At 39.0% G+C, this 27,815-nt stretch overlaps 1 protein-coding gene across 3 annotated transcripts; it reads left to right on the top strand.

Annotated features, from left to right (window-relative positions):
* Nucleotides 1-482: 482 nt before the first annotated feature.
* On the top strand, nucleotides 483-27,448 carry zdhhc9 (zinc finger DHHC-type palmitoyltransferase 9). Of its 3 annotated transcripts, none has more exons than XM_061279937.1 (11): nucleotides 483-737; nucleotides 831-930; nucleotides 1,010-1,189; nucleotides 10,949-11,109; nucleotides 13,872-14,030; nucleotides 16,659-16,796; nucleotides 17,104-17,152; nucleotides 17,703-17,805; nucleotides 22,434-22,537; nucleotides 23,257-23,380; nucleotides 24,341-27,448. In XM_061279937.1, the coding sequence occupies exons 3-11, from the start codon at nucleotides 1,026-1,028 to the stop codon at nucleotides 24,518-24,520; spliced, it is 1,182 nt and encodes a 393-aa protein (XP_061135921.1). In that variant the 5' UTR covers nucleotides 483-737; nucleotides 831-930; nucleotides 1,010-1,025; the 3' UTR covers nucleotides 24,521-27,448. The 3 variants fall into 3 exon arrangements, with proteins under 3 accessions (XP_061135921.1, XP_061135922.1, XP_061135920.1); XM_061279938.1 differs by having other exon boundaries at nucleotides 483-753; XM_061279936.1 differs by having other exon boundaries at nucleotides 483-930.
* Nucleotides 27,449-27,815: the final 367 nt, after the last annotated feature.

Raw genomic sequence — 27,815 nt, 5'->3', positions numbered from 1 at the left:
ACAGCATTGCCATTTCCAGACACACAAATGACTATCATTCAAAATATGCCTGGACTGTGATATAATTAATAAGGTAAACAGATCATCAAAATAACACACCAAAAAGCTGATTTAAAAACACATTCAATATGTGAATTATGCAACAAGAGAAACAAGGGAAAAATCATTCAATTTTATTTAGGAATTACTGCAGCTACAATTACATTTTGTCTCAGGGAAACAGTTATTTAGACAACATGTGGATGTTCATTTTGTGCACGGATTATATGAAATGTCCTCCAATTCTGGAATGACCCGCCTTTGGGGCATTTTTCATTTCGTTTGACAAGAGTAAAACACTGCATGAAATGAATGCCATGTTACATTAGCTGATGCAGGTGTACCTAATAATACGGGCCGCTTGTGGTCTTTGTTCCTTCTTGCTGTATATTACCTGTGCTGCCCCTTTAAGGAGAGACACTTCAATCTAGGCGTGTTTCCTGCTGCCATTGAGTCAAACAGTGAATCTGGCATCCTGCGGGTGGAGGAGCAGCACACTAAAGCAGCTATTTTCCGCTTCCCCATCGGTCCAGTTGAAGTATTTAATCTTAGATTTTTTTTAATTAGAAGATATCGAGCGTTTACTGGTGATTGAAGCGCATTTATTTTTGATTTTTGATTTTTGATTTTTTTTTTTCTCATTAAATCAATGGGAAGCTGCTTGCCCGATCAAGCGTTGACGAGTCAGCCCGGTCAAGGTTCGCAACTGCACGGGTGGATTTATTATTTGTGGAGAGGCGGGGGAAACATCTGCAGCGAGCGCCCGTGGATGATTGTCTAATTTCTTCCAGCAAGGGCGTGAAGGAGCCGAGGTTGTTCTTCGCGTCGTCGTGGGAATGAGTTGCCGCAGAAAAAGACCGCAAAGTGGAAATACACACTGCTGATGACAATGTGAGTGGATCCTCTCTGTGTCACGTTGCCCACTGAGTAACATCTGCATTTTTTAATTTTTTTATTTTTATATATATAGCTAAAGTTTAATCGTCATGTCGGCGGTGATGATAAGCAGGAAGGTGCGGAAATGGGAGAAGCTGCCGGGCAAGAACACTTTCTGCTGCGATGGACGGGTGATGATGGCCCGGCAGAAGGGAGTCTTCTACCTGACCCTATTCCTCATCATAGGGACCTGCGCTCTTTTCTTCGGCTTCGAGTGAGTCGGATGTCATTTTTAATATTATACAATATTATATATAATCTTATACAATATTCCAGTCAATGCTGAATTGAGAGGAATTCAAAGTTTAATGTTCTAAAAAACAATTTTTAGACATTTCAATCTAAACCAGGCACCTAATTAACCACTTTGGTGACTGCTTTTTGGATTTTCTCTGACAAATCTCTACAACACCCAAGCAATTACCCTCCTACAAAAACAAGCAATTATAGGCTTCGTTTAGATAAGCAAATGTTTCCTATATTACACCCAAAATAGACCATTATTTTACTAACAAATTCCTTCAGCCCGTCACACAAGTACACACATAGTCTACTGACACTTGGTTCTAAATTTAGCATTTTACCTGCCTTCTGATGAAAGTTAGTCAATTGTCTCCCCCTACCCCATCTGCTTGGAAAATATTCTGGGTCGAAACTCATAAATGTTAAATCTGTTCAAGATTGTTCGAATAGCTCACTGAAAGATTATCCTGAGGCAGTATTCTGTGATGTGGGGTGTGTCAACAGTATTTTCCCCTCACTGAACTGCTTGGCCAACAATTGTCCATGAGTGATTGAAACTGTTAAAAATTATTAGAATCTATCGCTCAAACAATATCCTGAGCAATTCATCCTATGGTGTGAGGTGTGTTAGGAGTGACGCTGAATAGCTGCCAGCAAGGTTCTGTTTGATATTGATGCAAAGTACTACATCCAAAATCTAATATGAGCATTGTTATGTTAAATGGGCACACCCAGATCAATATCAGCGCTGTATTTTAGTCTCCTAGCAGGCCAGCAAAGGCTCAATTCTTGGATATATCTGAATGATTAACTTGATTAATTACTACATTGTGGTGTGGGTTGTTGTAAGATTTTTTTCCTCAACGATCTGCTCAAACTGTTGAGGGTGACAATCGTAAGTGATGAACCTGTTCAATAGTTGAAATACCCATACCTAAAAAAATTATTCTGAGCAATTATTTAGTGGAATCGTGTGTGTTTAGTGTGATTTTATTATTATTATTTTAGTCCCTGGTCTGCTTGGAGAACAGTTTGAGCAGTTGGTTGTTTTTGTCATAATCACTCTAGGTTGGACTTTTTTTGCTCAATGCACTTGTTACATTTTTTTTTAATCTACAATATTTCTCGTGATTTTGAAGTGATGAGCTAGTAGTGGATTTGTTGTGCATGTCCACCAAATTCAGCCTCTCTGAAGGTTTATGCCTGACCACTTACTTTGTGTTAAATATTTAATCGCTTCCCAGTGAGACAGAAAGTCTGGCTTTTATTTGAATGTTCTATCTTCAGTCCAAGACAGTGAACTGATATTCTTCAAGCATAGCAGAATGCAAACTCTGCTATGTTGTCTTTAAAAAGATGAAGGAATCGAGTTATTAGATTTCACCCACCCCTTCCCCAAGAAAAAAAAAAGAATGAGACAAAATACTATGTATCCAAGTTGTTTAAACCAGAGACATGTCAAATTATTTTTGAAAACAAGACTAATGCTCCAACTTTACTGTTAATTCCACAAACAAATCATTACCTTGTCAGGAGGTTTTGGAAAACAATAGCAGTGTCTAATATGGCTTCTTAAATTCCACAAACATCTGTTCAGATGTGATGGGGTTGTTTTATTGAACAGAAGATCAAAATCTTCACTGCATTCTTGGATTTCACTCACATGGCCAATTGTTCCAGATGCAGTATGTGAACCCAAAACCTATGAAGCGATGTAAAAGCTATGCAGATATGGCTAATTGGTTCGAACGCAGTAGAAGGAAGCTAAACAGTGTTAGCATTGATTTTAAAAATGAGGAAATTGTTGATTGGATTTGTAAATTCAACAAAGGTGGTCAATGGGGTCATATTCCGCTCGTAAACTTGAGCCCCCTCAGGCAGCAAAGTCACAGCTGGACTCTTCGGTACCACAAAAATGGCCTACCGAGTCTTTAATGAATGCATGCTTTGCGAGCTTGGGATCTGCCCTGCTCATTCCGCTCTGCTCTGTAGTGGCCCCATGCTTTTTTAAAAAATATTAAAAAAAATAATAAAAAATAAATTACCGTATTTTCCGCCCTATAAGGCGCACCTAAAAACCTAAAATTTTCTCAAAAACCAACAGTGCGCCTTATAGTCCAGTGCGCCTTATATATGGACCAAATTCCTAAATTTAAACTGGCCCAAAGCATTGTGTCATGAAATCAATCATAAGTGGCCCGCTGAAGACTATGAATCATGAATCAAAAAGACTATGGATCATTATTTTATGATTATAAAGTAATTTGTTCCGTCTGAAGTTGGAATAAAAAAGATAAAATGGAGAATGATTTGATTTGGATTAAAAATCTGACATGATGCATTAATGGTGCGCCTTATAGTCCGGTGCGCCTTATAGGCCGGAAAATACGGTATTGTGGACATCTGGATTTGTTGGAAGGAGGAAGATGGTAAGGATGATACTGCTCGGTCAGACTGGGCAAGGCTCTGCAAAGACTGATAGCTGCAGAGTTGTTTGCGTGCTGCGTTCATGTGCCCAGTACAATTATCTTTGATGGAGGCATAGAGACTTGGGTGGGTGTCATTTTACAAAGTCATCAGTTAACTGTGTGCACAGACATTGGTGTGAAAACACCTCAAGGCAACTTACAGTGGCGCTTCGAGGATTTGTTAGTTCTACACACTCAAATCCTAAATCGTCTTTCCCATAAGGAATGAGTGAAAATGCTATTAATCTGTTCCTCCCTAAAAAACAACACACCTTCTTGTGAAGTGTTATTTTGATAAATAAATAAAGTGGTTCAAGTTATGGATGGATAACTCAGTCATCCGTCCGTCCTCCAATTAAATAGAATTAAAAGCATTTTTTGTGACATTTTGCATCAATTGAAAGGCAATTGTGCTGCTGCTAAACAATATATGACTAAGTAAAGGTAAATTGAATGTTCAAATATTAATTGTGAAAAGGCTTATTTATGCAGTTTATAACCCAGTGGACTAAAGGCATTAAGCTACTGGACTAATGTGTAATTCTTATAGTGCTGCGTTTAGTTTGACAGTTGAATCAAACATCCCAAAGCCACTTTTTTTTTAAGAATTGTTCACTATATGCTCATTGTGAAGTGAGTTGAGTTCACTTCTGTTCTTTGGTGCTGATATCTCAAGTTTACGCTCGCACATCAAAGTAAAAATATCAGCCGAATTATGCGTCATAGTTGTTTTTCTCGACCAATACAAGTGTCATAGAGTTCATAGATGTCTTGCAATTCAAAATGACCATATCGAGCCAGGAGCCCCACTGGGTCAAGGACAGTAGAACAGAGCAGACAGTGTCCTCCTGACTGGCTTTGATCCAACTGCAGGCGAGCCGACATCTATCAGCAGCTGGGCCTTGTTTGTAGGAAACCTCCTTTTAGTTAGTGTTACATTGTGTGTGTGTTTGTGCGTGCAAATCATGTTGACGATCACATACAGCTCATGGCAGAAGGATCAAGCAACGGGTGCATGAGGACCGCGTCATATGTCTGTCCGCCCCAGCACGTTAGAGCATATGCGAGGGTACTCATTCAGTGCGCATGTCACTGGGCGGAAGCTCTCGCTGCGTCCGGCTGTCCACTCAGGGCGTGTTGCATGAGGAAGAGTGAAGAAGAGGAAGAAGAGGAGGAGGATGCATTCATAGCTGAGCCCGCAGAGAGGCTGCAGATCTTGTAACAGACACCAAAGCTTCCCTCAGCATCCAGCCCCACCCTGTCTCCTGGTCGGCCAATCGGAAAGTGGCGGTGGGGCTCGGCTAATTTAGCAATACTGTAACTTGATTTATCCCCCCCATCAGAGTCCATGCTCCATTTATCTGACACACATCTACAGGATTTGTCAGTGGTTTCCTTTGGAGGTTTCATTTGTATTTTTAGTCAGGATGGTCAGATTTTCTTTTAGTGAACCTGTATTGCTCGGTTGATTGGTTGATTGATTATTTTTTTTTTTTTTGATGGATGCCAGACAAATCGAGCGCACCTTTCCTCACTGAAAAGAACACATTCTTTTTCTCCATTGTGGATTATATTAGCTGATGATTATTCTTATGATGCAACCACTCTAACCCTATATTTAATGCTAGTAAAATGCCAATGACCCTGCCTTTCAAAATATTCTCACTCTCGTATGGTATTTAAATGTTGCATAACCAGCTAGATGGAGTTAAACTTGGAGAACAGATTGTATCCTCTCTATCTACAGACTACCCACTTTCATATACCGTGGATTAGGTTTTCAAAGAGTTTTGAAGGGCACCTTCGGACGAAGATAATTACTTGATGGATGAAGTTTCAAGTTCAGGTTATTATTTTGTTCATCGCTTGTGCTATTTTAACAGTTGAGCTTACAAGAGGCATGACTAGAAATGCCGGAAGGTCGGAAAAACCATATTTTTGATCGTTGGAACTTGGCAACCACGGCGCGCTGCTGAGGGGAGCGCGGCGGTGGACGGCGGCGACCGCGCCAATGAAAACAGTGTTATCATTTCATAAGCCTGACTGCTTTTATGGAGGTATTTCCGCAGTCTTTGAATAGTTCCAAAGAGCCATGAATACAGATGGCACTACTTTGAAATAGAAGCGATGCATGCTGCAAGACAATGCTCTATGTTGAGGCGGTGCATCTCTACGCTAGGGATGGGTACAGTAATCGATTGATAAAGTTCCGATTAATTGGAGGGACTGACTGTTAATTCAATATCTTAAATCCTTTAAGGCAAACTGGAGTGCACTATTTTAAATCAGTGGTCCCCAACGGCCGGTTAAAAAAAAATACAATTAAATACTAACTAGGATCAATCAATTCTAATCCTATATTTTTGTTTCTATAAGGCAGTGAAACAGTGTCTGTTTGCAGTTGCGTTTCTGTGGAACCTATTCTCAATCATTTCCTGAAAACTCTCACAAATGCCACCAAAGCCCCAACTAATAGGAAAGAGGTGTCAAGGAAGTATTGTATTTTAAAGCGAGATTTCGGAAGAAGTTAAATTTAACCTGCCTGCATGTTTTTGCTCAGCTGAGTGACTATTAGTGTTCAAGCTAACATATGACGAATGTCTCATTATTGCTTCATAATTGGTATTTGTACAGGTTTTCAAGGTGACGTTCAAATGAATGAGCAAGTATTGAGAGGTTTTAACTGCTGTTGTCTGCTCTCACGCCACTATCGTGAAAATGATGGTTGAGCTCTGCCCTAGAAACAAAAGAGGCCGTAAGAGTTGTTGTGTCTAACAAACTGGGCATGTTCCATCAAAGCTAGTTGCTTGCAATGGTGAAGTAACAATGAAAGTTGATGAGCCCCTGACGATATACGTCATAATTTCTTCTTTTGTGGGTTTATGTTTTGTTTGCAGGGAGAATGGTGTGATCAAAGTCCTTGGTAGACACACCCTAAAACACAAACAAACAAAGGAAGGAGCATAGATGTGTCCATTATGGCTTTAATGGCTGCAATATAAACAGCAGGATTTTCAGATGAGTGGTGTCCATTACCTAACAGTAAATTATGTCATACGAACCATACGCAATATTAGATAGCTAGACACGTGGACAAAAACCCCTCTACTATGCTTTCAAATAAGCAGTATTAGTTTCACGTTAGCATGTAAGTATTAAGTAGCAAGTCAAAGCAATAAAATACCCAAAGATTTTAATTGTACATAATAAGAGTGCCTTTGTTCGAATCATTGGTTATCCGGCGCAATTGCAGCGTGCGGTTGCGCAGGGGCTTCCAGCAGGTGTGGCTGCTCTAGAACGCCTCATTGTTATATTTCGGCGAGTAGGCATTTGAACGGTGCTGGACAAAAGTAGCATCAATTTTTCCAGGCCTTAGAAGTGGTATTTCATCGACAGTTGAGTGGGGTGTGGTTTCAGCGTATTCAGCGGATACGCCTACAGTATTTGAGACTAGAGGCAATGACATGTCATGAGTTTGAAGCCTCGTGATATGGGCCTGCGTTTTTTTTTTTTTTCAAATATTCAAATTCGGCAGAATTTTTAAGAGTACTCATCTCTGCGGTGTGTCAAATTTTAAGACATTTATTTTCACTTGACAGTGACTCTAATGACGTTAAAATGACAGGTGAGGCACACTTGTGATGTGAATCGGCTTACAAATTTCATCGTGACGCTTAACTTGTGTTCGACCTTATATGTCAAAATGACTCATCTATAGTCATTTTCAGTATTGATCTGCCACTAAAGACATAGAATATGCTCTGAGCACGCACTTTAATAAATTGATGGTATGTATCTGGCTTTGCGCAGGAGGCACAAACAAAGCCTTAGTAAGCTGAGTGAGGAAGACGCTTCACTGGTGATCAGATCAATAAGCCTTGCAGATGAAATCATTCCCCCTCGGGTATCGAGCGAGTGATTAAGTTCAGTTTTTTTCCACTCCCTCAGTGAGTGATGATGACCTCGCAGTGTCACCGTCTGTAGCATCATCAGCCTGCTCCTCCGCTGCCCAGGAAGCGCTTGCGTCCGTCTACGACAGTGGTTCTTAACCGGGGGTGCGAGAATGCTTCCTGGGGGTGTGAAGATACCCTGGGGGAAATTTACAATTTTTCGGGAATAATGGTCGGGTAACCGAAAAAAGTGAACATTCTGGAAATCAAGAAGTCATTGTGTTAATCAGGATTAGGCATAATGCTAATTAAGCCTTATAGCTGTAAAGTAAACCAATTATTATTATGATAATTATTTAGGGTTAGGGTTAGGTGTGCGAGAACTAGTTGGTGAATTGAATGGGGTGCGAAGTGTTCTAGGCAGAAAAAGCTGGCCCGATTGGAATCGATGATAACGTGTGACTCGAATGGCCTCCAGTCAACCACTGGCTTTATGCTTCATCAATGGGCTGCTCTGACAAATGGTCCATGGGCCATCTAGACGCTCGGTCCATTGGAAATGACTTGCAATTAGTTTGAACTCTGCTTCTTGTTTCCTGTTATGGCAAAATAGAGACAGATCAGACCTGTTCTGCAGGTGTGTGTACTGTATGTGAGACTTACTTGTTAGTCAGCACAAACAGGTGGCTTTTTTTTTTGCTTGTGGTTTGCTGACTTAAGAGGGACATTGCTTTGTTCCTTTTAAAGTGCCGTTGATTAACCCCAATAAAGCTAGTGGGCTTTTCCTCACTTTTTTTTTTTTTTTTTGCCGTCAGTCAGAAGCCTAAAATGTTTTGTGCGAATACAGATTGTGTTTTGCAAATGTACACTTTGTCGAAGACCCCAGCTCCAGTTGATGCCAAATTAGTTGGAACATAAAACAAATAACTGGAACACGGCCATCAAGACTGCTTATGTCCACAGAAGAGAGACTGTATAATTTATTACCCCGCACGCTCTAAACACATGGTTCCTGTATTTAAACACACGCACACACACACACACACACACACACGATTGCAAGCATAAAATGCTCAGTGTGCTTGTGTGTTACTCTTCTCCCAGTGAAGGGCTAAAAGGTCCGGCTGTAGTTAACTTAGCGCCCAAACCATTCGGTACACCAACTCAATACATTTTTATCAAAATATCTTAACAAAAATGTAAGCATGTATTCGACCAGCGATATGTTAGTATGGTTCTAGCTTGCAGTGGCTGAACAAACTACACTGAACCATAAATGTAGTATTAGAAACACTTTTAATTATGGCACAGTGTAATAAACATGGTGACAAATATTTACACAACCCGATGTGATAAGATAGCATTATTACACACAAATGCACCCTGTTTAATTAATCTCATGATAGTGGTCAAGAGTGGATAATGATGATACAGCAAAGTACGATGGTTTTATGGTTTGCCATGAAAATGTTAACTGTAACATGAGAAAATGTTTTTAAGAACATGAGAATGAGCAAATACGATAAATGAGTAAAGCGTTTATTTTGAATATGATAGTACACAGTGAAAAAAACAAATCAATGTTGATAAGCAAAAAAAAAAAAAGATGTAGCTTATTTTACTTTATCAAAGATGCTGAATACATTTCACAGAATTTCTGTAACATAAGTTATGTTACATAACTATCAAGTTTTTTTAAAGTCCCACATTGATGCTGTCGGTAGTGGAGCATCTTTTTGTGCTGCACATATACATATTTTACGACTTTTTTTTTTTTAACTCATTAGTCTAGCCAGATATTCACTTGTGTGATCGTTACATTTTCTCATATTCTTCTCCCCAGGTTGTCAATAGCACATAATGTTTAGCTCCTTGATGATTCTGCACAAAGCAACCTGTGCAGGATGTGGCACAATAGCTTGAAATGCAATAATAATTTGATAAATGATTCCAGCTACTTTGGAGGGAGCCGCTAGTCTTTGGATAGTAGCTGCTACCACAAGTGCAGATCTTTGTGTAACAAGACTGGGGAAAAGTAGAAGTACTGATTCAACTCCACTTGCTATCAAAACAATTTATTCCCAGTATGTGTACTTTCCACCACTTCTAAGATCCACTTTGTAAATTTTTTTGCTATTGATTTTTCAAAGTCAGAGTCTGCTTTATTGTCAATTTCTTCACACACAAAGAAATCGAAATAACGTTCCTACTATCCCACGGTGACAAGTTTTTTTGTGATGCTATTTGTGAACTTATTTTCAAAGTATTGCAGTTTCAAACATTTGCATTACGCCATTATTTATAAGAGACATATTCTTTTCATAATTTAAGAGTTCCCATGTGTTTTAATTAACCTGTCTGTGCAATCATTACATTTCTCAAAGGATACCCATCTCATGCTTACCAGAAGTTAACACTAATTTGACATCATAGCACATAATAGCAGTTTTGTCACACGAGGATTTCTGTTATGTGACTGCAAAGATTATTTTAGGTTTTGAGTATTATTGTTTGTGTGGTTACAGTCCAAGCATTCATGATATGTACTGTACACTCAAGGCTATTTGTAGAAAAAAAAAAAGTAGAAAACTATTACTATGTCCAAACCGCTTTTCTTGGCAGTCCTGTGAATCACTAAACTAATATTGAGTTGTATATATAACCACAGAGGAATGGAGTCAAACAATTTGTGGCTCCTTTCCGCTGCATATCATGAATACTTGGTTTTGTTGGATTTGGGAGAATCTACAGAACCTTTTGTTAACTTGTTCTCTGTGTAACAAGGTAAAAAAAAAAAAATTGAAAACCTAGCTTAAGCTCTTTAGTCAATTTATCTACTATCATTCGGAATACTACTGTATATTAGCCCGATCACATTATGGAAATGTTTCCAATGGCTTGCTCACAGATTTTCTCAAAACTAAGCAGACGAAGGAATAATACTTGCTTGTTTACTTTCACACTTGGTGTGTGTGGGCAGGTACACCTCTATTTCTACAGAAATGTTTAAATAGTCAATTCTCCATGATAAGAGCCCTTTTTGCTTTTTGTCTGTTCTTTGTATTTACAGTAGTTACACAATTAAGAGCGTTAAAACTGGTGACCGGCATCCTGGAACAGTTTGTTTATTATTCGAGGTTCCATTGCCTGGTGAATCATACCAATATGTTTCCAGTCCTCCAGATTGTGAGGGCAGTGTGGCATGATGTTATTTAGTAGCATTTCTGACTTTACATTGACCGTTCATGACCCCATGTCCAGAACAGCAGTTGGCAATATGTATTATGTTGTGGTGTTCTGCCTTTTTACGGTTCATATTCATGGATGGGAAGAAAAGGTCTAATGCACCTCTGTTGCTCTTTCCTCCTGTAGGTGTCCGTACCTGGCGGTTCACCTGTCTGCCGCCATCCCAGTCTTCGCCGCTGTGCTTTTCCTCTTTGTTATGGCCATGCTACTGAGGACCAGCTTCAGTGACCCGGGGGTCCTTCCTCGCGCTCTGCCAGAGGAGGCCACATTCATCGAAATGGAGATTGGTGAGTTTATCTGGGTTTTAAACACTACTATACGTTGGCTGTATTTGCAATTTCTTTTCATTATTACAGCAAACTGACTACAAAATCAAATCTCATTTTTCCCATTCAAATGAATGGAAATGTCATTAATCCGTTGCACCCATCCCTTCAAAACCAACAAAAAATGAAATGGTAATTTTGATGAGGAAAAATATAACACCATACTGTACTTCATAAAAGCATTGAGTAATTACATAGTTAAATATAAATTAACTGTCTTTTTCCACACTACATCAATTAAATGGCCATTGTGCTGCTCTTTCTGATGTGCACACCTTGGATGGATTGGCCCGTCATGATAATTACTATATTGACTTATCATCCTTTAAATAAAATAGACACGATAGTTCTTTTCTGGACTTGATAGATTTTTATTTACATTTGTTTACATGCGTCAAGATTCAGTTCCACTGAATGCATACAAAATCACATACGGCATGAACATTGTTGAAGCAGATAGTTAGCATACTCAAAGTCCGTTTTCTGACGGACTTTTACCGTTGAGTGTGCAATAAAAGCTGCCTTTGCCTAACAATCTGAAGCTGCACTGTCACAGGAGGCATTAGTGTCTTTCGCAGCTTCATAGTGAAAGAGACACAGCCAAGAAATGGTGCACCCATAATAGGCAGTACAAATTAGCTAAAAAAATGCAGATATCCTTAACAGTCAATCCGGCCTTGTACGCAGTCGGACATTCCGTTGGCGATAAGACATTTCTTTGTACTCTGCCACTACTGATATGCGTTATTTTTCCCCCAAATGTATCTAAGATATTGTAATCATTGTTCTACATTTCCAGACAATGTTTAATATTTTGAAAACTAAAAGATGGATAGTCTTTGCTTAAATATAATTTTTAATGGGATTAAAAACTACATTAGTGATACTATCATTTATCGTGATAGTTTCAGGAAAATATATCCTCTTAAAAAATGGGTTGCTGCAACAGGCCTAGTAATATAAACAAATGCTCGACAAATAACTCTAAGCCCCATGTCTCGCAGCAATTCTATTGCCCACTCCCTCGACTGCTCTTTATGATCAAGGCAGTAAACTACAGCGCCGTATTTCTGCAGCAGTCCTTATTAGTTTCCCCCACCCTTGTATGTGAGGTAGCCCAGCCTTTGTCTGTGTTAAAGATTCACAGCGTCGCCCTTCAACAGCCATCTCGCTTCACAAAAGCGGTCGTGGATGGAGACTCGTGATAGGGGATGTCTGTTCAAGGCAAGGCTGAGCCACTTTGCTCCTCTGAGAGGGGGCAGCTGCCAACTGACGCTCCCCTCTCTCATCAGCACAGTGACTCATTCAACTCTGCATGGCAAGAAAAAACAGTGAGCTCCTGTTTGGCCGTTTTAAGAAATTGAGTCGAACATGAAGTGAGTGTCAATTTATTTCAGTGAAGTTTCCTTTTTCTGTATTTTGGTTTGGTTTGGTTCGTACTAATTTCTACTATAAAAATAACATGCGGTATTCAATAATGTGAAATAGAAAAAAATGGCTACCATTATTCTTTGGACATTTTCCCAAATTCAAAATAAGGTGATTTCACTTATAGAAGCTGAAGGGATACTGGCAAATATTTCGTTTGCTCTCCCTTTATATGGCACTATCATTTGTCATATAGAGGTAGTATGTAAAAAAATGCACTGAAATGTGCCTCGGATCCAGGACAGTGGATTACAAATTTGGAAAAAAATAAAATATTAAGGAGGAATAATTAAGAGCAGGAATGTGTGCTTATTTGTATGAAACCGAAATAGAATAGATCTGTATGTATCAGTCCTTTTTTTAATTTTTTTAAAGGTTTTCCTATGTCTAATTGGCTGTTCTGAATAGTATCATTAAAATGGTTACGAACCATGGGAAGAGGGTTCTGCAGTCACCACACCCTTTTCAGTAATACAGTACTCCGTCTAATGGGAACATATTCAAATCATTACAATTTGACTTTGCAAAGACCCTGCAATTCAGAAATGCCAAGCCGCAAGCAGCCACATCATCAGAACTACGGGTAAATCTGCAGACTTGGGGCTTTGTCAGTGTGATAGCACTTGGGCTCCAGGGCGATGGCTAATATGGAGGATTGGAGTAGCATCCTCTTGGAATATGTGAGGCGACTCGCAGACTAAGCTGTGCTGCCTCGAGGGAGTGACGCACTTCCTGTGACTGAATCGCTTAATGTATTCTCAACTGGTTTGTCCTCACTGCTACTGTACACTGTAACATACTCAAGATGGATAATTGCCTGAGCTCTGGGAGTGGAGAATGCCCGTTATGAATAGATAGGGCAAAACCACACAGAGTGTCCACAATGTCACTTTTAAAAGTTAGCTATAAGCACACAATTTTTGCCGGTTACCTTGAAAAAGTAACTTTACTGATTACTTGATTTGATTACTTCCTTGAGCAAGACACTGAACCCTAATTTGCTCCCAGTAGGGCCTGGCATGGCCTTGCAGCCTCCCACTGGTAGGTTAATTTTGTTGTACACCAGTTGTACAATGACAATAGAGGCATTCTTCTTCTTCATTTTACAAGTGTGATGTTTTTTGGGGCAGTAGGACGAATTAATGGAATTTCAATTCGTTTTGATGGGGAAAATTGATTTGATATGCTGTACAACTAAAGTGAATGACAAGGTTCACAGAACAAATTAATCTTGCAAGTCAATTCCATATGCAAGTGGAACATCAGTCTCAATTGTAGATATTTTTGTTCCCCAGAGGCTGCCAACGGCAATGTCCCCAGTGGGCAGCGACCGCCTCCTCGAATCCGCAACGTTGAGATCAACAATCAAATCGTCAAGCTCAAGTACTGCTACACGTGCAAGATCTTCAGGCCACCGCGAGCGTCCCACTGCAGCATCTGCGACAACTGCGTTGGTAAGCATCAGCTGAGCCGCTTCATTGAAGTGGTTTATTTTTGCTGTTGAAGAGTTTGATGCTTTTGATTAACGTGGCAAGACAAAAATACCCAGCGGTGATCTCTGTTTTTTTCGCTTTCTCGGTAATGACTTCAAATGACAGATTTATAAAAAGATTTACATAAACTCAAACAGGCTCTAACTTTCATGCAAATATTACAAAATTGTGCTTTTGTTCATTTCTTGAATCATGAGTGCCTTTTGTAAATCCGCAAACACAGATTGCTTTTGTATCCAAGCGTAACCAATCTCAATTTTCATACCCTGTCAGTTATATTGTGCATTCAGTGTGTGTTCGTATGAGACAAATTCTATTTCTCGCTCTATATTCTTAGCAAGCTAACTCGGTTATCTTCAGAAATCTGTTTACAAAGTGTCTATTTGCTATATTTGTGTAAATGTTCTCTTGAGGAAATATTTGCCAACATACAACTCAAGTTAACTTATTCTAAAGAGGAAGGCCAAGCAGTTTATTGTAAAATTACAATGATGCATACAATTATTGACCTTTTTAGGAAATAGTGAAAATAGAATCGCTATGTTCCAGGGTCAAACTTTCACCATCATAAAACTACAGGCAGAATAACGAGGTAACAGCGGATGACCCACAGATCTTAATGTGGACATTTCTGATTTAATTCATGTATACATTTTTTGCCCTGCCACGAAATAAAATGGGAATTGACAATAAGTTGGAACCAGAATTGAAAAGAGGGACAACAAATTGAAACAATGATTGAGAAGACTCTACCGTCATTGACAGGAAGTTACTAAACTCACCTTAAGTGACATCATCACTTGTTATCAAAATGAAGTAGTTTATTTTTATTTATTTTTCTCTCACTTTAATGACAGTAATGGTAAACATTGGACTTGCCTGCACGGTTAATAAGGAAGCCTAAAATAAACATTTGACTCATCTTGTGTCATTCGCCTGCCTTGTTCTACACGCTTACTTTCTACACTGGGTGGCAAGCCACGAGAAAAGAAAATGTCATCACACAGAATTCAGTATTAGGTGACGGCAAGCTCACTTTATCCCCTGGTTTAAATAAGGACCTAACCAGGAACCCCTCTATGAATTTTACTTTTTATTAACTTCGCTATGAATTTCTCACGGAGAATTTTCTACTAATATCAAACCCCTGAAATTGAATTAAAATTTTGTAAATGCCTGGTGCTGCGGGTGTTCAAAATAAAACAAATTAAAATTACCTTCATAATTACCCTTTCACATTATTGTTAGTAATGACAGTTGGTAATATTAACGCCATAAATTGGCCTGACCTATGAGTCAAAATGTCAACATTAATAATAAGCGTAATAATCAGAACAAATGTTCTCTTCATTATCAACTTTTCTGCATACAGTCAAGCCCTCCATGGAGTTTCATTTCAGTCCGCCTCATAGCTTTGATGCAATAAAAGCCTTCTTGGCAGAGGAATCAAAGGCCATCATCCTCTGCTCTAAAGTCATCATGGGTGTCAACACCCTCTGAAACCCGAGCGTCTGTAAATGAAGCTTATCTCCAGTGACTGGTACCGTCTCCTCGCTACACTAACCTTGTCTCATACCTCGGGTGCACTATTTGACTTTGTGTTTGCCATCAATTGTTTTGAGAGTCTAGCAGGAATGTTTGGGGAATGAGCAATGCTGGTTTCATGATTTTGACCCAGACAATAGATTTGAAACCAAACAAAGATATGATTGAAATGTAGACTTTGCGTAAAAAGGACTTAAGATTTTTTTGAGGTCTGAGCCATCGCTCGGACAATTTTATTTGCTATTTGAGATGCAAGCACTGTAAGGTGGCAGCAAAATCAAATGAGGCGCTTCAAATTAATTTGTACTGTATTAAAATGTCAATTTATTATACGGTAAATGTTGGTCTTAGAGGTTAGGTTTTTGCAAAAGAAAACAAGGGAACCATAAAATGATATGAAAGAGCTCATCTTTTGAAACAATCTTTTGCAATCTTATAGGTGTGACGTAACGTAATTCAGTAGTCACGTTACAACAATAGTGCGAATAAACGTGACTTATCACAACAACTTTTGTGTTTCCTGAAACAATTTTATGAAAACATGATGACTGCACTTCCAAGCATTGAATTTATGGACACATTGTAAATATATAAACAACATATACATATACTGTATAAAAAAATAAATAAGCCTACCGACTGACTGAATTAAAGCAGAGCTCCCCATAAATTGCATTTGCAATTCAAAAATTGGATTCTACTTTATTGCAATGTTGATTTAAATTCAAGTAATTGTTCAGCCCTAATTTCAATGAGGAAAAGTAGTACTCTGTAATATTGTACTTTATAAAAGCATGCAGTGCATTTTCATTTCTAGTCCATTTGGCCTTGTATCTCTCTTCCTAATCATACAAGAGTAGAGGAAAAAGGAAATGAACGCTAAACATAGCCCGCCGGTTTACAGAAAGCTCTGCACAAGCACAAGGCAATCTTTGAAGGAGCGGCTGATTTGGATGTACGGTATTTTTAAAACATTGTGTCCTTTGATTGCCCCAAAACTGGCTGATGCGCATTTCACCGTTGTTTTGATCTGTGTCCCTTCAGACCGTTTTGATCACCACTGTCCGTGGGTGGGCAACTGCGTGGGCAAGAGGAACTACCGCTACTTCTACTTGTTCACACTCTCTCTCTCGCTGCTCACCATTTACATCTTCACCTTTGACATCGTCCATGTAGTCATGCGTGAGTATCCCACTGCAAAGGAGGAGGAGGAGGAGGAGAAGGAAGCGGCATATTGAAGTAGGAAGGAATGTGAAAAGACTAGATGGGCAAGGTTTACCAACAAACACATGCGCTATGACCTAAATAAGATCTACTAAGGCAGGGCCCGGGGCATAGCATGATGTGCATGTGACAGATTTCCACACACCCCATGGCGATGAGGACATATTTGTTTTTCTCCTCATTATAGCAGTTTGAGTCAACATAAGAAAATCAGCACTGTTTAGTGCATACAAAGTTTCACTTCTGTGTGTTGCTCTCTTCACAGGTTCAGTGGACGATGGCTTTTTGAGTGCTTTGAAGGAAACCCCTGGAACATATCCTTTTGTCACTATTGCGGAGAATATACCGCAGAGCCAAAGACATGACATGAGGCCATTTTTTTAAATTGTGTCTATACAATACAGTGGTGACTTGAAATATGAGTGACTCAACTTGAGATTTTTTTTTCCCATTTGAATTGATCTTTATTTGCTTTGATTTGTGACACCAGACGTGAAATATAAATGCAGTGAACATTCTTCAGCATAAATGAGGCTTCAAGCTGTTTGTTAGCACTCCTAATTGAAGAGCTGAACATATAAAGAAAATGACAAATAAAATACTTGTAATAATAAATACTATGTTTTCATTTAATGCCATACCATCTGGATATGTCCAGATTAATAGCTATTTGTCAGTTGGAGCTTCCGCAAGCTTGTTCCCAATTATCTTGGCTATGACCCTACCTAGATGTGCTTTTTTGTTGACCGTTGCTGCTTTTAATCATGTTACGCAACTATCGGCCATTTTGTTGTCCCTGGCTGTGCATGATGTTTGAGCAGGCGCAAATCATTTGTTAGAATTTCCTTAACCCAAAGTCCTCACGGTGCTGGAGGTGCTGGTGTGTTTCTTCACGCTGTGGTCAGTGGTCGGCCTTACCGGCTTCCACACCTACCTGATCTCGCTAAACCAGACCACCAATGAGGATGTAAGTCTCAAAAATTCACTACCCAACTCAACTGTTGCTCTGTTGCTCTTCACCAATCCATTCCAGTCAAACCACCTTTGACTACACAGTGTGAGAATGAACTTTACACCTTTATTTACATTTCACAGAAAGCATGCAACTTTGCACTGTGTGCTTCTTGGATCATTTGCCTTACATACCGTGGTCATGTATTATCTCAGATAGTTCATCCTTCTCATGAACTCCATGTCTGTGAGTTACAGGATGCATGATCCAACTATGACAAAACAGGCCTCTATTTCCAAATGACTATTTTCTTTTTTCTGGACTTAACCATTAATTGCCTAATTCATATAATGTTAGCTACATTATTAACTTTATCCTGGAACCAAAAACCTCCTTTTAATTATTTTGCAAAAAATATATCCCATACCAAAAATGCAGTTACTGTATAAAATGTTCCTTTTTTCTCTTTATCTCTTCAAATTCTAACTATTAGCTTATTGTTCAGTTAAAATCTATTTTTTGACCTTATTGGAACCTGACTGACATATGCTCAGGTTGTGCAATTGAACAATGCCCGATGAACATTCTGGTCCACCACCAGAATTACTAGTTTTTGGGCATATCATACATTTTTTATGTGCGTTTGATCTTTCCGTGTTTCTACATTTAAAATGAAATTTATAAAGTAGCCTCACATGCCTGGAGGGATAAGAACTGATGAGGCATAAATGCAGCCATTGCGCTTGTTACCATGACGACGGCACTGCCTCGCTCAGAAGAGAAGGACAAAGGATTGGCAAAGTGTAGCTTGTTAAACATCAATCAATAATACAAAATAAAAAAAGAAGTGTAGAAATAAGAACTTAAATCTAAAGTGAGCAGGGTTAATACTTTGCAACAAATTGTATAGATTTGAATCGTTTGTTTTCCACTATCTTTGTGACCTTTGATGAAGCAATAATGTGTACTTTAATAGTTCATTTTGTAAGCCCCTTTAATTTGTCCCACCCTGTGCACTTAATTCGCACAGAGACCATGAATGTCTTCATGAGAGAGATTGCCAGTGGAGCAGCTGAGTCATGTGACAAATTGGCTGCAAAGCACTTTGAAAGCTAAAAACAGCCCGAAACAGAGACCAGACATGGCAATAGAAACATCATCAGGAGAAGCATCTTCTCCTCTTGTTGAAGTACAACCGAGCTGACGAGACAAATAAACGCACACCCATCTGGCTAACGACACTTAGAAGAAGCCTGTGAGAACCTTGACTAATGCCCTGCGCCAAAAAAAGTGGGAAGTTGGATTAGTCCCACTCTGATTGTACCATTTGCGTTCCCGGCGAATATAAAGATTGCTGAACGTGATAAATATTTTTTTCTTTTTTTTCCCCTCTGATACACATTTTGACCTCTAGCAAACGTACAGTACCTTCATAAAACAATATTTTAGAATCTAACTTTGTCCATGATGCGTTTCCATTCACAATCTGTCTCCATGATGGTCGCTATTGTCAAGTGATGACATTGAAGCAGCTCGGTGAAATCAGGGTAGATATTTTCAATCGCAGACTTTGCTCCAAGTTTTGATGGTACTTCAGTGCACTTTTCCTGATCAAATGTCAGAAAACTCTCACTTTTCCTGGAATGTAGCATAATGCCCCATTTCCAGCTGAGGAAAACCAGCTCTGAAGCATGACGCTACCACTATCATGCTTCACTATATAGGTTTTTGTTTTGCCCGTCGGGTAATAGCATATAAAGTTGCATATTGTAGTTACAGTAAATACAATTATATTGTTTTATTGTCAACCCAAATCGCTAATTACTCCCTCTTTGGGTCCCACCCTAATGACTGAGACACCGTTGGTGGTGGATGTTGCGGGTTCTTGAATTGAATCTACAGGAATTCAACTTTGTGTGAATACAATTCAAGCAAAAGCAACATTGCATTTGTGGGCTGCATCGATGTTGGGCGAGGCTTGAAAAGCAAGAGAGTGCACTCATAGTTTTTAGCCTTCGGCTTTAATGTTTAATTCATACTTCCACCCTACACTGTAATGGCTGGCCTCATTTTTTCACTATTTAATGAGGAATGAAGCTGCGTAATTTGCACCTACGGTGTGCATGTGGTGTTTCTCCAAGAGTTGTAACAATGGCTGTCAGCCCAGCTGTGTATCCTTTTCCAATTTCCATAGCTGAAATTAGCTCAATAATAGATTCATTGATACCTGCAGGGTAAGGGATGAAAAAATATTCATTCTGGTGGGGGGGATGGGTGTGTGTCTTCACTGATAGATAGGCGTGACAGATGAAACGAAAGTAGAAAGCTCAATTCAGATTTTATTTCTTGCCGCATTTGAATGTTTTTTTCTTTTTTTTCTTTTGTTTTATGACCGTATAAAGGAGACCCGTGACGCAGCGATGTTGACAGCCATCTTGGCTCTTCAATATAATGCAGCATTTTCTTGCTCAGGTTTTGACAAGTCCGTTTACAATGTTACATTTTTATGTTCGGATTATGTTGAGTCTCTTAATTTTACAGCGTCAATACTGAGGGAAGATAAATAAGCAGGCAGACCTCTTGGCTTGCCTTCTTTTTTAGGGCACCTAATTAGGGCCACCTCACGATTAGAAAAAATTTAGAAAAGAGATTTCCAGCTATAGCTAAGCAATCACTAAATAACAAGTGGTGGGTGCAAGGGATGGCCTACTCAACGACTTGACGTCAGATGTGTTCCCAACATGGCGCCGCGCTTTAAAATAAATCGGTGTCATTATTTTGGCAAATACAAGACTAGACACAAAAATAGTAGAATCTAACTTCATAATGTTTCTCCTTTCTTTATCAAGGCCTCAATATAGGAGGTACACTTTAAACAACACTAAGGATGAGAAGTTGATGTACATATCATCGATTTACAATTTACTATCGAATTTTCTTAGACAAGGCTATGGATGGCTATTAACCCCCAAATGGTACAAGATGGCCCAAGAAATTATCAATTTGATGTGCCTTGGGTCTGAGCACAACAGCAATTGTCAAACCGAAATATGTGGTGGTTCACTCCACACCATTTCGGACTACTATACTGCCAGATGTGTAATTGAAACAATACAACTGTCTGGAAAAAGTTATAATTGAATCACTGTTTATCCATTCATCAATTTTCCAAACCACTTATCCTTACTATGCTCGATTGAATACTGTATAAAATTTATTTTGTGCAAATTAAGTAAAGCAGCGCCATCTAGTGGACACTGTAACTTTATCGCTGGATAAATCCTCAATATGATTTTATTATACCTGTACATGTTGGAAAATTACGATTGCATATCAAATATGAGCTACATTGAATAAAAAGTAAATTAAAATACAATCTGATAGGACACTGCAGCATTACTTCGATCCACTTCAAAAATATCAATGAAATTTAAACATTCTTAAGTTTGGGGATCACAATCGGGTCACAATTCTGTATAAAATATTAGAAAGAAAAATAACGCATACAAACCGTGTGCATATCGTTGTGACTTCTCCTGAGTTTGTACTGTAAAATAATTGCAAGAATAGTGTTTACTAATGCATAACAAAAGACAAAAGCCTTCCGTAGTACTGGACATCGTCTCAAATTTCCAAATGAATTAGTGAATTGGTATGTGCTTTGTTTTGCAAATGTTGTAGCTTTAAAGCAACGGTCATTAAATCCTTGACGAAATCCTTTTTAGTAGGTCAAAGCCCGGCCTCTGGGAACAACATCTAAAAATAGAGCTCTGCTTTTGAATAAGGTATAAGCTCGGGGAAAATGTTTTGAAACTTGCAGCTGTGCGTCACTCTCTGTTTTATCGAGGAGTCACAGATCGCCAGTAAATGTTCTAGGTTGATTGATAGACTTTGTGTTCACAGTCACCATATCCAAATTTCTTAAAGGGTTCCAAAACTGTAAATCACAGGTGTCAAACTCAAGGCCCGGGGGCCAGATACGGCCCGCCACATCATTTTAAGTGGCCCGCGAAGACAAATTGTGCATCAAATTCGTGCGTCATTACTAGAATTGCAAACTGTCTTCACTTTTAATTTTTTAATTTTTTTTATTTGACCACTTTTTACTCATCTGATTTGAAAACAAGTTATTTGTCAGTTTGTTTTGTAGCTTTTACTGTATATAATATGAGACGCTTATACATTTATTTGGGTTGACAGTCATAATGGCCCTCCGAAAGAAGGTACGACTACAATGCGGCCCGCGAAAAAAATTAGTTTGACACCCCTGCTGTAAATGAACACATGACACTTTGCAATGCCATGTGAATTTGTCAGTGTATAACTCATATAATAGTGTAAATTTACTGTTCCGTCAAAAAATCTTAACGCACAGCCATCAATGCCTAAATCACTGGCAACAAAAGTGAGCGTACCTCAAAGTGGAAATATCCACATTAGGCCCAAGTTGCCCATTTTTCCTTCCCGGTGTCATGATCATTAGGCCTTTACAATGTGAATGCGGAGTAGTAGGTAATCGAAACAATACAACTCTGGCAAAAAAAAAAACCTCAGTGCCACCCAGTGGGGCCATAAACAATAAGTCACAATATAGAGTGGAGGAGCTAATGCACAATTGTTATTTTGTTAATATGTTCTGACAGATTAAAGGATCCTGGTCAGGGAAGAATCGAGTGCAGAACCCCTACAGTCATAAGAACATCTTTAAAAACTGCTGCGAGGTGCTGTGTGGGCCCACGTACCCAAGGTATCGCCGAGACAATACATGCTGCCTCACACGTCATCTTCATGTTATGGCATATTAAATGACTTTGTTTTATTCCTGTGGCCATGCCAGTGATATTCAGACTCAAATGAGTGACGCATGAGGACTGACTCTCTTGACATTTATTTTAAGGCTCAACATGTCTTAAAAAAAAAAAAAGTAAAAATAAAGTAGGAGTATTTTTAAAGTAATTTTTAATTTACTGCCACAATCTAATATTACAATATATTGCATTTTGGAAAAATATTCACAATGATATAATATTCTGCTGGTTCTACTTTTACAGGAATAAAACCAGTGTTATGAGAATTTCTTCTGTTTTGGTAAAACTGCAACTTCACTCGTTATCTCGTAGTTTTTTTTTTTCTCAGAAGTACAAGATTTTCGCTGTTATTATTTTTGTTTTGTTGAAAAATCTATTGTATTGTAGGTGTACATTTGTTGCTCCGCCAATTGTGTTCAAATATCCTCTGTTGCAATTATCAATGCTTATTGTCATTATGTCTACAGCTTTTTGTGCGTTTGTTTACAGTGAACTAAAAGGCTAAGCTATGACTATATTTTGAATTGAGACATTTTTCAATCCATTTATCTATTCTACGCTGGCGTGCAGGTCTGACAAGTAATTGGGCATGTAGCATCAGTCTCTGTTCTACACCCAGTTTCCGTCTACTGACTGGATGCTCTGTGATGCTCTTTAGCGTCTTGGACAGGAGGGGCTTGACGCAAGAAGATTCACTCGTTTCTGCATCGCCTGCTGCACCATCCTCCTCCTCCTCTTTATCCTTTTCCAACAACAGCAGCAAGCCAGTGCCGCCAACCACTGTGAGCATAACACACACTTACCCTCCCCCACTCACGCATCTCCCTGAGTAACCTGCCTGAATAGAGAATCCAACACAAAGCAGATTCCAAAGCAATGACGGGAATATTTCAAGGGGAGACAAAGAGAGGGAAGAAAAACCTACAATGTGTGGCCATCACTTTTCCAACCGTATTGATGTGACCTGCTAATGAATTTTGGAGCATGAGAATTTGCAGCCATTTTGTGCCTTTTGTCATTCCCATGCTTCTTTTTGTAACTGAACAATGCAATTCTGTTTGGAATCGCTGTTTGCTCTCGCGTCATGCGAGGATGAAGCCTCCTGTGAGAATTTAGTAGCTCTTTGTGCAAAATGTTCAATGAATTGAAATTTGGCCTGTTTCCCACTTTTAACTCGAACTTAATACTTTGTGAAATCAGTCAAAATGTTTATGGGGTGTAACAAAAACTGTATTAAATTGCAAAAGCGTTTTTGATTTAAAAAATGTGAGCGTCTACCACCAAGCAGTGCATGCTGACACATACAGTTGTGCTCATAAATTTACATACCCATATCCCTGCTCTCCCCCAAAAAACTAAATTATGCAAAAAGTTTGGGAAAAAAAGACTGTATATGTTGAGAAACCTTGCATTATTAATGATGGTAGCACAGAACGTCCCATGAGTGAAGGAGATTGTGTATGCTGTCATGTATTGTTTTTGCGGATCCGATCAATGATGTCATTGATCCTTCTGCAAACTATGACATGACAACCAATGTGTGTGTATCAGAGTTTATTGTGCTGTGTGCAAAACCCGTTAATTTGTCTAAACTTTAGATGTATAGGAGGAGCTGATTTTAATTTGAGTTATTAGTAGAAGTTATGGAAAGTCTTTGCTGCATGCAGTTGAGCAACTACACTTGACATTCATTTTTAAGGCTAATGTTGTATCTTTGATGACTTGATGTCTTTTACTTGCAGAAAACTACGGCGCCGCTCATTCCAAACGAGCACACGCCCGACGAGGCCAAGCCGAGCATCGACGTCTCGGCAGAGCAGTGCTGCTCTGAAGATGATCTTCCCCCTTCTTCCTTCATCCCCCCTTTGGCTTCGCCTGAGACTGACGCTGAGGCCTCCGTCCCCAAGGACAAGAACCACTAACTGCGATCCTTTGAGTCCTGATCGACCAGGAACTCTCATAATACCCCAAACCCGACTGTGCGCTGGTGACTCAGTTCCTCTGCTTCCCCACGTGAGTGACGCATCTGATCTAATGGAGGGTCAGCGTCTTCCCGTCTCCTGAACACTTGACTTTGCAAGTCTCACCGAGGGAGGGAAAAAAGAAAACGTGTGCATGACGACATGATGAGCTCCACTCGGATGACTTTTTTTTCCAAATCTTGTATTGACTTCAAATGTGAGCGGCCGATATAGTCCAAGCAAGTGGCCGGCCGGCACCGACATTGTTGCTTCTCTCCGCGTGTAAATTGTCATTCATTCCTTTTTCTGTTGTGCGTATGTTACATGCTCTATGCAAAGGCAAGGCTGGACAAGCGGTGTTTGTGTGTAGCTGACATTGTATTGGCTCTGTACAGGCAAGTTAAACATCTACCTTGTATTCTATGATCTGCTGCATTCAGTACTGCTACTATAGCAATGGAAACGCCTGGAAACGCTTCCTTCTTTTCCCCTCTCTTTTAATACATAATTGTTCAAGGAGTGTATATAATTGTGTGACACTCGAAAAATCTTTATCGGGAGGAATCCCACCATTTGTGTGTGACTGCGTGTGTATGCGGGCGTGTTTGGCTTTTGATGTTCTTAGAGCCTGGTAGCGATCGTGCCTTATAATGGACGCAACAGACGTCTGTCAACAAAGACACCCCCAGTTAAATACAAAATGGCAACATTCAAACGTTAGATAGCATACATGGACTACTCGCAAAAAGTTAGGGATATGGCGGTTCTTTGAGATTTGGATGTTTTTTCTGAGACTAGCACTGTATGGTCACTTCAACTCAATTAACAATAACCGGGGCAGTGTAAACAATTAATCAAAAAGAGGCTGAAAGCTAAACATCAAACTAAGAGAATTACACATCTTGTATTTAAGACAACCAAGCAGTGTCGCTTTAAGTACAGCCCTCTAGCTTAATGCCAACATATAATTGAAATGCCATTGACATGATTGTCGCTGTTTTAGACTCCTCAGAGACACCGACATTTGAACACAAATGGTGGAGTAACAGTTGTCGGCAAATAATACGACAATATTCACAGGCATATATTCTTTATCTTCTATGAGAAAAAAAAAACTATTACAGAATCTTCCTGTGTTGCTTACAGTAGCAGTAGAAAAGGAAGTACTATTCTTCCTTATTCATGGCGGTATGACGACAATACTGCCCGCCGGTGGCTTAGGCGGGTACAACAGAAAGAGCAGCACAATGAAATTAAACGTAGCATTAAATCATGATGCACAAGCGGTTGAAATCTTGACATTCTCTTTAACTATGATATTACTGTTTTTTGAGTCAAATTTTATAGACAATGCTTTCCTTTTCATAAAATGTTTGTAGGAGGGTGGCTGGAACAGGTTAAAGGCATTTTCATTTATCTCAATGGGGAAAGATGAGTGGTTTGAGTCACGAGAGCAATCAAAGGATAAATTAAATTAACATCCCAAAGCATCACAGTATTCACCTGTTTAAATCTCAATTGAACCAGAAAGTTTATTGGTACAGAGAGAATAACAAAAAAACTGAACATGTATACATTTCCCCCAAAAGCAGAATACCCCTAACTTTTTGTGAGTGGATATATATTAGAATTAATATTTATTTTCTTGCAGAGAGTACATGAGGATTAAGACTCACATCTTCTAATTGGTAACCACAGTTAGCTTAGCATACATTTGTGATAAAGTGATTAGTCGTACTTTAACAATTGATCCGGGAATATAAAGTTGGCTCCTCGACTAATCAATTCAACCCCGAGTTTTAAAACGACTTGGCCAAAATGAACAGAATCCATCCTCTTCAACCCGTTAGGAAGAGAACTGCACTATATTATGCATTTTCTTGTTCTAGTTTTGCTTGTCCTTTCAGGGAAAAAGCTCAATCTTCCAAATTGTAAGGAGGAGTGAAAACTGTTGATTTGGACAGAAGTTAGTAAGAAGCAAAGAAATGACAACAAGGCAAGGCATTGTCGAATTGTACATATATTTGAAAATGTGGATGTAGTGAAATAGACAGTCGTCAACTCTTTCTCCAGCCACTCTCTAAGAAAAAAAACAGGCAGCTCAGTAACATCTTTCCATTGGCATCATTCAAGCGGAGGTTGGCTGTCTTTAATGCAGGAAATATAAACTGAAGTAGGCGAGAGCGCAAGAGATGAGGGGAGAGTCACAAGAGGAAAAATGTGATGAAAAGTCAAGCAAATTTTTTTGGGTGTTTATATTGATGTTAGCGAGTTTGTGATTGTGTGCTATTGTGTCAAATGCGAGAGAGAACAAGTGTTTGTGAACTATACGTGTCTAAAAGTGATGAGTATTAGAGACTGCCAGCAGATGTGTCCATAACAGTCCATTTCTAGCGAATTAGTCATGTCATTTGATTTTTATTATAGCCAAAGTGGAGAATGAATTGCTATTGCGGAAGATTTGGTCATTCCTGGCAGCTCTTTTTCTTTGTGATGTGATGTGAACACGTTAAGGAATGAGGACAGATATTGGAAGCTTTTCATGAACCCAAAATGATGTTTCTTTTTACTGCATAAAGGAGATGGAAGTGATTTGGAAAAGGGTGACTGTATGCAACTTATATTTATCAGTATCCAAGCAGATTACTTCTTTTCAATATTTGTGTTTTTTTTTTTTCTTTAAGTGATACATTTGCCATGATCAGAGCTGAATGCTCTGATAATAGACAATATATATATCTATGACATCATGTGTACGGACACAGTATTACAGCATTTATGTTCACTTTGTTTGGTCTTAACACTGTGATTCTATATATTTGGTTTCAATTACTCCACTTCTTTTTACATGAACAATATGTCTGGTAAATAAACCATATTGTATTATTATTTTGTCTTTTGCAGTGGATATTTTGAAAGTCAACTTTATTTTGTAAAGCACTAAACCACACATGGTACACAGTGTTGTCCACATATAAATATTGAACGTAATCGATTAAACAGTTTGAATATAAAACAATTACAACAATATTACGAGTGAAAAACGATAAATAGTCCCTTTTCACACGCGGGTCAAGAAATCACCATTATAAATCAGTAGTGACCCTCGTGACCCCCTCAGAACCTTCTCACGTGAACAAAATGCGAGCTTGGGAACAAAAGTGGCGTTAGGCGACAGTGCGGTAAAAGCATCATCCGGCTGTCATATCAGACAGAAAGGACTGACTGACCACCATTTTTAAAATGTTATTAAGAA

This window comes from Syngnathus typhle, linkage group LG1 (genome assembly GCF_033458585.1).
Source record: "Syngnathus typhle isolate RoL2023-S1 ecotype Sweden linkage group LG1, RoL_Styp_1.0, whole genome shotgun sequence".
Lineage (NCBI taxonomy): Eukaryota > Metazoa > Chordata > Actinopteri > Syngnathiformes > Syngnathidae > Syngnathus > Syngnathus typhle.
Note: the sequence above shows the minus strand (reverse complement) of the source record. Positions and strands in the feature narration are given on the sequence as shown.